Here is a 12,156-nt window from a genome sequence, read left to right as displayed (position 1 = left end):
TAGAAATTAATCTTATCTATTTACTCTAAAAGTCAGGCAAATAGGGGAAGGACTTGTAAGTTGTAATAAAAGACAGAGCAGAGAGTGGTAAAATGTAATCTTACTGGTGACCTTTCCTCAGACTTTTTAGTCACATAAGAAGGCTTGGCGGGGCTGGGGATGTGGCTCAAGCGGTAGCGCGCTCGCCTGGCATGCGTGCGCCTGAGGTTCGATCCTCAGCACCACATACAAACGAAGGTGTTGTGTCCGCCAAATACCAAAAAATAAATATTAAAATTCTCTCTCTCCCTCTCTCTCACTCTTTAAAAAAAAAAAGAAGGATTGGCATTAATCTCTCTATAAAACTCTGTATCCATTTTTCCTTTTTCATCAAGACAGACAATTACTTAATTGATTTTATTTTTTGTACCTGGGATTGAATCCAGGGGCCCAGGGACATTTAACCACGAGCTACATCCCCAGCCTTTTTAATTAATTAATTAATTGTTTTGGTACTAGGGACTGAACTCAGGGGTGTTTGACCACTGAGCCACATCCCCAGCCCTATTTTGTATTTTATTTAGAGATAGGGTCTCACTGAGTTGCTTAGCACCTCAATGTTGCTGAGGCTGGTTTTGAAATCACAATCTTCCTGGCTCAGCCTCCTGAGCTGCTGGGTTTACAGGTGTGTGCTACCACACCTGACCTTAACTGATTTTTTTAATATAATTTTATTTTAATTATTGATTTTTATGTGGTGCTGAGGATTGAACCCAATGCCTCATGTGTGCTAGGAAAGCGCTCTACCATTGAGCTACAGCTACAGCCCACCTTAATTGATGATGTTTAAATCATGTTTCTCGTCTTAGGCTCTGGGGATAGAACCCAGTGCCTCATTTATGCTAAGCAAACACTCTACTATTGAGCAACACCCCCAACCTGGAAACAAAATGTGTGCATGTGCCCACCCATTGAAGATGTGCGGGGGATTGAACCTAGGACTAAGCCAGGGCTTACTCACAAGGTTATACCCCCAATTCCCTTGGAGACTTAATTTTTGATTCCATAGTCAGGATTTCTCACCAGCTCCTCCATAAGGTTTTGGAGCCATCATGTGAACAGAACTTCCCATGCACACTCTAATTTCTCATAATTCTTGCAGTCCGTGCTAAATATTACCTATTTCTTGCTCATGATGGAGGTATAGGTACCTCAGGAGGATCATCCATTTGAGGCCAGCTTGGACAATTTAGTGAGACCTTGTCTCTGGGAGAAAAAAAAGTTTACATTAGAACAGGTAGACAATTCGGAGGTCAACCCTCCTGACCACTTACACACTCAGGACATGTTACAGACGATCTAACTGAGCCCCAGAGAAAGGAATGATTTGCCCAAGGACCCAGAATCTCAGGATTCCAAATTCTTGAAAGGTCACCAAATCCTACCCATTCTCCACTCCATGTCAGAACCTGGAGTTGTAATTTAATCCTTCTGACTCCTGATTATTCTGAGATAGTATACTTGTGTCTCAGAAGCAGTCTACAGAGGTATAAAATAATTTTGGTTTTTGTTTGTTTCTCAAATTATTCTCACGTGTCTTCTGGAATCTAATAGAAGAGACTAGGAAGGAAAAAATACAGTAAGAGAATGGCTCTCCAAATATCTTCCTGGATCAGCATCATCAGCATCTCCTGGGAACATGCTAGTAATGCAAAATCTAGGACCCAAACCCAAATCCAATGGCTCACAAACTCTGGGGGAGGGATATAGTAAGTTCAACGGGTGATTCTGATAGCTTCTAAAATTTCTAACACATCACAGTAAAAAGTTAATTTTGCATTAGAAAGATCCTTTATTCATTTGATTTTTTCCTATCCTAGAGAGAATTCCAGTCCCCTGCAAGGCTGTAAGGGAGTGGAATGAGTTCTGATATTAGATTTTTCTCTTCCACCACTGACTTGTGAAGTTTCCTTTCTCTCAGCCTGTGTTTTCTGATCAAATGGAATAATAACACCTCTATCATCCCAGGGAATTGTTGTGAGGCTGTCGGTAGACTGCTTTCTAAAAAATGTCTGCGTGAATTTGAGAGGGATTGCTAGAATTGGTATCTGATGCTGCTTTCAGCCCTTAAAAATCCAGGTCTAATTGCATGGTGCAGTGGCATGTGTTTGTAGTCCTCATGCCTTGGGAGCCTGAGGCAGGAGCATTGCCATATCCCAGGCCAGTCTCAGCAATTCAGTGGGCCCAAAACAACTTAGTGAGATGTTGTCTCAAAATAAAAAGCACTGGGGATGTAGTGCAGTGGTAAATTGCCCCTGGGTTCAATTCCCAGTGAGGAGAAAAAAAAAATCCTATGCTACTGCCTCAGAACAGCCAGCCCATGAATTGGGGGTAGTTCTTTTTGGACACTTGGGCTCTGATGTGGTTTGATGCAGCTCAGCACCTCAAGCTCAGGGGAATGATAGCTGAAATTTCATTGTACTCACAAAGTTCATGTTCCCCCTTATTAAATTGTTAAGGAGAAACTCATTTATTTTTCACTGGGGTGTTTTTAATTATCCAACAGAGTTCACAAAAGACAGTAGTTCTTCAGAATGTTCCCTCCCTTGAAGTTTCAGGGCACTGAATAGTAAAAATTACAGGAAATCCTGTCTTTCCCCATTTAACTTTTATGAACAACTGCCTTTTAGAATAGGAATCAACAAGTATCAGATCCAAATTCTTTTTTTTTCTTTTTTTTTGATATTTATTTTTTTTTTAGTTTTAGGTGGACACAATATCTTTATTTTGTTTTTATGTGGTGTTGAGAATCGAACCCAGTGCCTCATGCATGCTAGGCGAGTGCGCTACACTTGAGCCACATCCCTAGTCCCGAGCCCCTATTTTTCATATCCCTAACAATTTGTCAGTTAGCTTCTTTTAGCACCTCTCTGGTGACCAGGAACTTATACCTCATAAGCAGCCCATTCCATGGGGGAGAACTCTCTCATTCTTAGAATGTTCTTCATTTGTTGAATTGAAATCTACCCTCCTGTTGCTATCTTCATAATCACAAATCTTATCATTTAAGCATATAAAGAACTCCTTCAAATTCTGAAAACTGGCTTTTTGGAGAAATAAATTATAATCCATGAATATCCGAGATTTGCTCTTGATTATAATTAGATCAATAGCAGGAATTTGAAAGGACATAAGAGCACATTTTTTTTAAGAGATTTTATTTGGATACCCAATTTCTTTCTTTCTTTTTTTAAAGAGAGAGAGAGAGAGAGAGAGAGAGAGAGAATTTTAATATTTATTTTTTAGTTTATCGGCAGACACAACATCTTTGTATGTGGTGCTGAGGATCGAACCCAGGCGGCATGCATGCCAGGCTACCGCTTGAGCCACATCCCCAGCCCCGCACATTAAAAAAAAAAAAAAAAAAAAAAAAAAAAAAATATATATATATATATATATATATATATATATATATATATATATATATATTTAGTTGTTGATGGACTTTTATTTTCACTTGTTTGTATGTGGTGCTGAGAATCAAACCCAGTGTCTCACGCATGCTTAGGCAAGCGCGCTACTGCTGAGCCACAACCCCAGCCCCAAGAGCACATTTTTTAATCAGTGCATTATAGTTATACATAATGGTAGGATTATGTACTATAATCATATACCATTTATCATTGAATTTAAGTTAAATATATGCTTACTCTGAATCTTTCCTCACAAAATTGAGTTTATTCTAGGTGCAGTGGCACTCACCCAAACTTGCCTGGGTGTGCTTCTCTGGTGTTATTCTTCAACATTGGGGAAGGAAAGACTCGTCACCGGTCAACAGCGGTAACAGATAGACACAATAATTTTATTTTATTTGTTTTTATTTTTATGTGGTGCCGGGGATCAAACACATGCTAGGCAAGTGCTCTACCACTGAGCCACAACCTCAGCCCCTTATTTTATATTTTGAGGTAGAGTCTGGCTAAGTTGCCCATGCTGGCTTCACACTCATCAAGACTAGCCTCAAACTTGTGATTCTCCTGCCTCAGTCTGAGTCTCCAGGCATGCATGTACCACTGCACCAGGCTCTCTTTCTTTCTTTCTTTCTTTCTTTCTTTCTTTCTTTCTTTCAAGAGAGAGTGAGAGAGAAGAGAGAGAGCGAGAGAATTTTTAATATTTATTTATTTATTTTTTTTAGTTCTTGGGGGACACAACATCTTTGTTGGTATGTGGTGCTGAGGATCGAACCCGGGCCGCACACATGCCAGGCGAGCGTGCTACCGCTTGAGCCACATCCCCAGCCCATCTTTCTTTCTTTTTTTAAAAAACTTTTTATTTTTATTTTTTTTAAAATATCTTTTCTTTAGTTGTAGATGAACACAATGATTTAATTTAATTTATTTATTTATATACAGTACTGAGGATCGAACCCAGTGCCTCACACGTGCGAGGCAGGTGCTCTACCACTGAGCCACAGTCCCAGCCCAACTTTGTTTTATTTATTAATTAATTTATTTATGTGGTGCTGAAGATCCGAACCCAGAGCCTCACATGTGCTAGGCAAGTACTCTACCACTGAGTTACAAACCCAGCCCTCTCATTCTATTTTTTTTTATCACTGCAGAGTATGCATTATATGGTTGCATTGATATTTAATAGCTGGAGGTGTGGCTCTTTGGTAGACTGCATGTGGAGGTCCCCAGTACCTCAATAAAACCTCCAAACCATTTAAGTTGTGTCCAATCTTTTGCTATTTTAAATAAATATCATTCATATGCTTGAGCATTTGTGTAGATTATTTTTTTAGAAGTAGAATTGTTGGGTCAAAGGGGATGTGCATTTAAAAATTTGATAAATACACTGCCTAATTGTCTCCACCGAAGTTATTCCAGGGGCTGGGGAAATAGCTCAGTGGTAGACTGCTTGACTATCATGTGCAAAGCCCTGGGTTCAATCCTCAGAATCACACACCCACAAAATTATTTCAATTTACACTTTGACAGACAAAAGGAAGATACCTATTAAATATTATTCCCTCCTTGTCACACAGTGTTTTACTAGTCTTATAGATCTTTGTTAATTCAATAGGTGAAAAGTAGTATTTCAAAGAAATTCTAATTTGCTTTTCTCTTATTATGAGTAAGAGTGAACAATTAAGAGCCACTTTGTTTCTTTTTCTAACAATTCCTATCTTCTGCACATTTTCCCCCTTGGATATTTGTTCTCACAAATTTCAGCACTGTGTATAAATATGAAAATTATCCATTATTCTAAGATATGAAATGCAAATATATGTACATAGTCATTTATCATCTGACTTTCCTTATGGTGGTTTTTGCCTTATGTTTTTTTTTTTTTTATTCCTACATGGCTAAATATATTGATCTTCCCTTTGATGGTATCCAAGTTTTGTTTTGTACTTAAAGAGACCTTACTTGGAGATTATAAAAAAATTCTCCAGTTGAGTGGGAATGTAGCTCTCAGTGGTAGAACATTTGCTTAGTGTGTGTGCGGCCCTGGGTTCCATCCCTAGCACTGAAGAAAAAAATTCTCCTATGGTTCCATTCAGCGTGTTTGGGTTTCATCTTCTTCTTCTTTAATTTAAACATTTAAATGTTTAATTTATTTGAAATTTATCTTGCTGAATAGTGTGATGTTAAATTTTTCCAGGGTGCATTCAATTATTCTGACACCAATTATAATCCCATCATTTCCTTACTAATTTGAAATTCTATTTTTATCATATTAAATTCCTGTATATATTTGGATGTATTTTTGGATTTTCTATTTGATTTCATTGATTACAAAACAACTGTGACTCCATTCTTTCTTGAGGGCAGAACCTTGACTTTTTGTTGTTGTTCCTAGCAGTTTCCAATTTATATTAACAGTTTCAACTGTTATTAGAGAGTAGTTTTTCCCTCTTTTCTTCCTTTTGCTTGTACCTCCTTAGTTTAGTTGCTCTTAAATATGCATTATAAACAAATTTAGTGCATTTGAACCAATCCCTTGAAGAATCAATTTTACTGTCTTAAGAATTTTGTCAACCTTGCTGGGTGGTGGCACACACCTGTAATCTGAGTGGCTTGGGAGGCTAAAGCAGGAGGATCAGAGTTGAAAGCCAGCCTCAGCAACTTAGCAAGACTCCTCCCCCATCTCTCTCTCTCTCTCTCTCTCTCTCTCTCTCTGTGTGTGTGTGTGTATGTGTGTGTGTATATATAATATATATATATATATATATATATATATATATATATATATATATATATATAATTTTTTTTAAAGGGCAGGGGATGTGGCTCAGTGGTTAAGCACCCCTGGGTTGAATCCTTAGTACCCTCCTCCCCCATTTTTGTGTGTGACTCTTTTCACTAGTACCTTATGGTTTTATCTCTATTTTTTTTTTCTTTGTGCTTTTTCTTTCTTTGCTCCTGAGGAACCTGGGGATTGAACCAAGGGTCTCAGCCTGTTAGACAAGAGCTATGACATTGAAATACAACTCCAGCCCCCTATCTTTTTGGGGGGTTTTGTTTAGTTTGTATTTTGAGACAGGGTCTTGCTAAATTGCCCAGGCTGGGCTTGAATTTGCAATCCTCCTTCCTCAGCTTCCTGAGTTGCTGGGATTACAGGTGCATGTCACCATGCCCAGTAGCATTATGCTACTTTCTTCAGGCAAGGAATTGGGCTAAGGATGCTGACAGGTTGCTCCTGAGTTTCTAGTTTTGCATTCTAATAGTTCTTGAGTGTTTCTTGCTTTCCAAGGGTTCACTGGACACTTGTCTTTGACAGTACTTTCTTTTGCTGTATCCCAAATTCCTATCTCAGTAGATATAGTAATTTGAAATTCATAATCGTTTGGAATAAGATCATCAAGCAGGGAGTTTAGGTGGAAAAAGTTAAGTCTAAGTATTGAGCCTTGAGGCACTGAAGTATTTCAAGGTCAGAGAAATAAGATACTCAAGTCAGTTAGTGAGTTAGACTAACCAGAAGAGTGGAACAGCATGGTGAATTCAAGGAAGGGATGATGATGAGCTGTTTTGTTTCAGTGGTCAAGGATAAGGGCACTGAGGCTGGACTGTTGTTAGCAAGTGGGCATCACTGATGACCTTGATGGGAGCATTTTGATGGAGTACTGGAGGTGAAAAATGTAGTGGAGAGAGTCCCAGAGAAAATGGGGGAAATACAGCCAAGACATTGAGTTTAGAACAGGCTACCTTTGTGGGACATTTTGTTGTAAAGGAGGTAGAGACACTGAGCTGTAGCTGGAGGGACAACTAAGTCTAGGAAGTAGTTTTCATTTGTTTGTTTTAAAAATGGAAGACATATATTCATGTCGATGTAACAACAGGAAAGAAAAGCCAAAAAATGTTGATGTATGAGAAAGGAATTGCTGGAAAGATATTTTTGAAACAATGAAATGGAATGAAACCTAGAACTTGTGCTCCTCTAAGAAAGACTAGTGATTGTCTAAGAATGGCTTGCCCACCAGTTTGTGATAAAAATTCAGAGTAAATACTTAGAAACTTAAAAAATAACAGCACAGTATAGTTTGTACATAATATAGAACTTTATGTCAGTTTGACAAAAAACTTTTTTTGAGACTGGTCTTTGCTAAGTTACCAAGCTGGTCACAAGCTCCTATACTTAAGCAATCCTCCCGCCTCAATAGTAGCTGGGAATACAAATGGGTGCCATTAGACAGAAAACTTTTTTGTCTATTGGATCTAACAGAAAAAAAAACAAAACCTGACCTAGAGTAGTCAAAGTCATAGAGGTAAAATAGAACGGTATTGGATTGGAAGCTCAGTGGTACAGCACTTGCCCAGCATGCTTGAGTCCTTGGGTTGGATCCCCAGCCCAAAACACACACACACACACACACACACACACACACAAACACAAACACATAAATGAACAGGGGTTGGGAGAGGAGAGAATGGGGAGTTATTGTCGGGTACAGAATTTCAGTTTTGCAAGATGAAGGGTTCTAGGGCTGCAAAGTGGAGATGGTGGCACAACAATGTGAATGTACACTTCACGGTACATTTAAAAATGGTTAGGAGGCTGGAGTTGTGGCTCAGCGGCAGAGCCCTTGCCTAGCCCGTGAGAGGCCCTGGGTTCGATCCTCAGCAACACATAAAAATAAGTAAATCAAATAAAGGTATTGTGTCCAACTACAACTAAAAAAAATAAATATTAAAAAAAATGATTAGGATGGAGCCAGGCTTGTAATCCTCCAGCTGGGGAGGCTGTGGCAGGAGGATTGCAAGTTCAAGTCCAGCCTCAGCAACTTACTGAGGCCCTATCTCAAAATTAAAAAAAATAAAAGGACCAGGGATATAGCTTTGTGGTAAAGGTCCCCTGGGTTCAATTCCCAGTTCCAAAACAATAAAAACAAAATGGTTATGATGGTGAAAGGAAAAAAAAAAGCTGGAGGTTAAGGATGTAGCTCAGTGGTAGAGCCCATGCTTAACATGTGCAATTATTTAACATGTGCAATCGCAATGCCCTGGGTTCGATCCCCAGAATCACAAAAAAACAAAAAACAAACAAACAAAACTCCAAAAATAAAAAAACTCACTTTTTATAGTAATTAATTTTTATTGTATTTTACAAAAACCCAGGGAGAAACACCTGGGTTTTCAGCCCCAGATAGTTTCAGAACTGAGAAGGATTTGACCTTAGCTAAAAGACAAATACAACCTGGGGATGTAGTTCAGTGGGAAAACACTTGCCTAGCATGTATGAAGTTTGATCCACAAGCACTGAAAACAAACAAACAAAAAAGATTCAATAAAGACTCAATATTTCATATAAGGAAGGGAAGGCAGAGTTACAAATTGGTTGGAAGTCACCGTTGGATGGTGGAAACTTGTATATTTTCTCTTTTGCTCCTTTCACTTTTCTCAGTGAGTTGGAGGCAAAATCATAAGTTAAGTGAGGATGAGGGAGGAAGTGTTGGAGGTTTGAAGAGAGAGGGATATGAAATAGTTACCTAGGAAGGTGGTAACATACATAGATGTAGTAGTGTAGCCAAACACTAAGGGCCCATTTGAGAATATTGAAATCAAAGTTAGGGGCGTCAATCAATCAGTCAGTATAGCTTTGGGTTTTCCTCACCCTTTTGGTTTTGCTTCAGGTTCAGGATTGAAGTTTTGATAGTATAAAGGAAGGAGAGATAGATGGATTGGAGAAATGAAGGTAATACTTGGGAATGATTTTCACCACAGGCAATAGAGCCTAAGCTACTAAGGAAGTGAGGATATGAGGGCAGTGAGAAGAATACTGAAAGGGTAGTAGGATCAATGGATTTGGGGTCTTGGTAGAGTTGAACAGTTGAAATACTGGATGGAGTGAGGAAGGAAGCAAATTGTGGTGGGAAAGTTAGGGATTACACGGAGATATAGATCAGTGGTTGAGAGTTCACCTAGCATATGCGAGGCTGTCAGTGGTTGAGAGTTCACCTAGCATATGCGAGGCTGTCAGTGGTTGAGAGTTCACCTAGCATATGCGAGGCTGTGGGCTCGATTCTGAGCACCGACAGAAAAAATAAAGTATTATGATTAGAGAGGTTGCAATTATGTAAATATTGATAATAGAAGGTATGAGCATAAGAATGAGAAGATAAAGAAGGGTGATCTCTAGAGGAGAGGAAACCAGAGGGAAGAATCCTCTAAGAGAATGTTGAAATCACCAAGAATGATGACAACGGTAATTCAATGACAGTGAATCAAAAATTAAGATCTTGAGTGAGATCCTGTCTCTAAATAAAATACAAAATGGTGCCTCAGTGGTCAAGTGCTCCTGAGTTCAATTTCCTGGTACCAAAACCAAAACAAAAACGATGGTGAATGACACAGGGGTACATAGGTGACTTAAACAAGCGCTCCAGTCTCCTGCCAAGACGTATGGCTCAAATCTCTTACTGTTTTCGAAGGGACTAGGTAGATTTGAGGGGGCGTTGCCCCTTTAAGGGCCTGCACGCCCAGAGCCCTGAGGTCCAGTTTGGGGCGGGTCCCCGCAGCCGAGTCTGCGCCGGGACGACGGAGGCGGGGCGGCTCCGGCCAGTCGGGCCGGCGGGGGCGGGGCCTCGCGGGGGTGGAGTCTGCGCTCGGCTTCGGGCTGCGGCTGCGGCTGCGGCTTGGTGCACTCCTATCTTTTGAGGGAAGGAGGCCGAGGCCTGGGCCGAGCCCGGAGCTGCAGCTCGCTGGAGCCTCCTGGAGCCTCCGCGCCGGCTCAGCCTGGGGGCCGGCTCGGGCCCGGTCCGCCGCCGCACCCAGGACCGAAGCTGCATGCCCGAGGACCAGGCCGGCACAGCCATGGTGAGGAAGCTAGGCCTGCCCTAGCCGGAGCCGCCCGCCAGCCTAGCCCCCGCGGGCCTGCCCCTCCCTAGCCTTGGTGTCCCTCGGACGCCCTTCCCTCACCTAACCCTTTGTGGCCTCACCCTCGGCGTCCAGCTCCTCCTTCCCGGTGCTCCCAGTCCACCTGCTGGGGCGAGCCCCTTCGGGTGACACCCCCTTAATCTCCCTTATTCCCGCTGATACCCTTTGTCACCCCCCAGTGACAGCCTCTCTCGCGTTCTCTTCGCGTCTCCCTCCTCTCCTTTAACCTTCCTTTCTTTCTCCTCTACCATTTTGCCTTTTTGTCTCTACTGTGGTCTTTACCCCTTCCCCCTTCTTCCTCCCCATTTTTCGCTCTTGCACTTTGCTCTCCCTTCTCACCCCCTTCACCATTTTATCTCCACTACCCCCTCCTCCCCTTCGTCCTCTACCATCCACATTTCCTTCACATATCCTCGCCGGCTTGCACAGTTGTCCCCATTTCCTTCTACAGGCTTCAGGGGTCTAAGCAGGAACAAATTGAAGGCGATTGCTTCCCAGGAACTGTCGGGCGGGCAGATAGGGATTCGTTGGCTGGCGCTCGCTCTCTCTCTCTCTCTCTCTCTCTCTCTCTCTCTCTCTCTTCATCTCCTCATCTCCTCATCTCCTCATCTCCTCATCTCCTCCCTCCCTCTCTGGAGGGCAGAAAGAGGAGATTAGAGGTATGAAAGAGAGCTTGGGAGCTTTTTTATTTTGTGTCATTGGAAAACCTGAGTGATGGTGTGCTATGGAGTGGTGGAGTGAGAGCCAGAATGCATATTGTGATCTTATGAGAGATATGGCCTTTTGACAGAAATAGCTAAAAATGTTTTGAAATTTTCTTTTCAGTGTCTTAAGTGGAGGTACAGTTTGTGAAATTTAAAAATATTTGTTTACAGACTTTACTGTTATTACTTAGAGTAAATGAATTTTGGGCTGGGGTTGTAGCTCAGTGCCTAAGCATAAGGTACTGGTTTGATCCTCAGCACCATACAAAAATAGAGATATCATGTCCATTTAGAATTAAAAAAAAGAAAAAAAATTGTTCTTGTTTGGAAGCAGCTACCAAAGGCATTTGAAGACTGAAAATAAGTGTGGCAATCCGCTTGTGGCAGCCTGATTCCTTCTAAAGGGTTCATTTGTTTTGCCTTTTCTTGGGAGAGCCTTTTATTTACAAATTTTCTTTGTTTCAAAACAGGTTGAGACTTAAGTTGGCTTTTCATTGAATTGATTACCTGTGGTTTTCTGTACATTTATTGAAAACATTACTACATCACTTTCAAGCTAAATTTTTTTTTCACTTTAAACCTTCTTTTTTTTTTATTGGTTATTCAAAACATTACAAAGATTGCAGAATGTTACACATCCACATTTTTACATAATGCCATATTAGTAACTGTTGTATTCTGCTACCTTTCCTATCCTCTACTATCCCCCCTCCCCTCCCCTCCCATCTTCTCTCTCTACCCCATCTACTGTAATTCATTTCTCTCTCAAGCTAAATTTTGATCGCTGTGAAGAGTAAGACATTCTAGTCAAAACTCAGTCCTGGTAATCATGTTCTCCTTGGTTAGTCAGTTTCTATTTTCTCTTTATCTGAATTTTAGGAAATGGTTTACTATCAAGTCATTTAACCTATAAACATTTACAAACTCATTGACTGCATTTATAGGTTTTCATTCTCCTGTGTCTGTCTCCATCACACTGTCATTGTGTGCTAGCTTGTTTGTCCTTGTGGAATGTGAATTCTAGCAGCAACTGTGCCTTCCTGTTATTCCCTGTGCCAGGTCAAGTAGATGCTTGATTGATTCACTTTGTGGTC

General features: G+C 40.8%; 1 protein-coding gene across 2 annotated transcripts in view; it reads left to right on the top strand.

Annotated features, from left to right (window-relative positions):
• Window positions 1-10,061: 10,061 nt before the first annotated feature.
• Window positions 10,062-12,156, top strand: part of ZYG11B (zyg-11 family member B, cell cycle regulator) — an 81,372-nt gene continuing 79,277 nt past the window's right edge. For both annotated transcript variants that reach the window (XM_081305690.1, XM_081305689.1), the window contains exon 1: window positions 10,062-10,298. In XM_081305690.1, the coding sequence (XP_081161816.1) occupies window positions 10,269-10,298 (30 nt within the window). In that variant the 5' untranslated portion in view covers window positions 10,062-10,268. The remainder of the gene's footprint in view (window positions 10,299-12,156) is intronic.

The sequence above is a fragment of the Spermophilus citellus genome, assembly GCF_964194105.1.
Source record: "Spermophilus citellus genome assembly, chromosome: 9".
NCBI lineage: Eukaryota > Metazoa > Chordata > Mammalia > Rodentia > Sciuridae > Spermophilus > Spermophilus citellus.
Note: the sequence above shows the minus strand (reverse complement) of the source record. Positions and strands in the feature narration are given on the sequence as shown.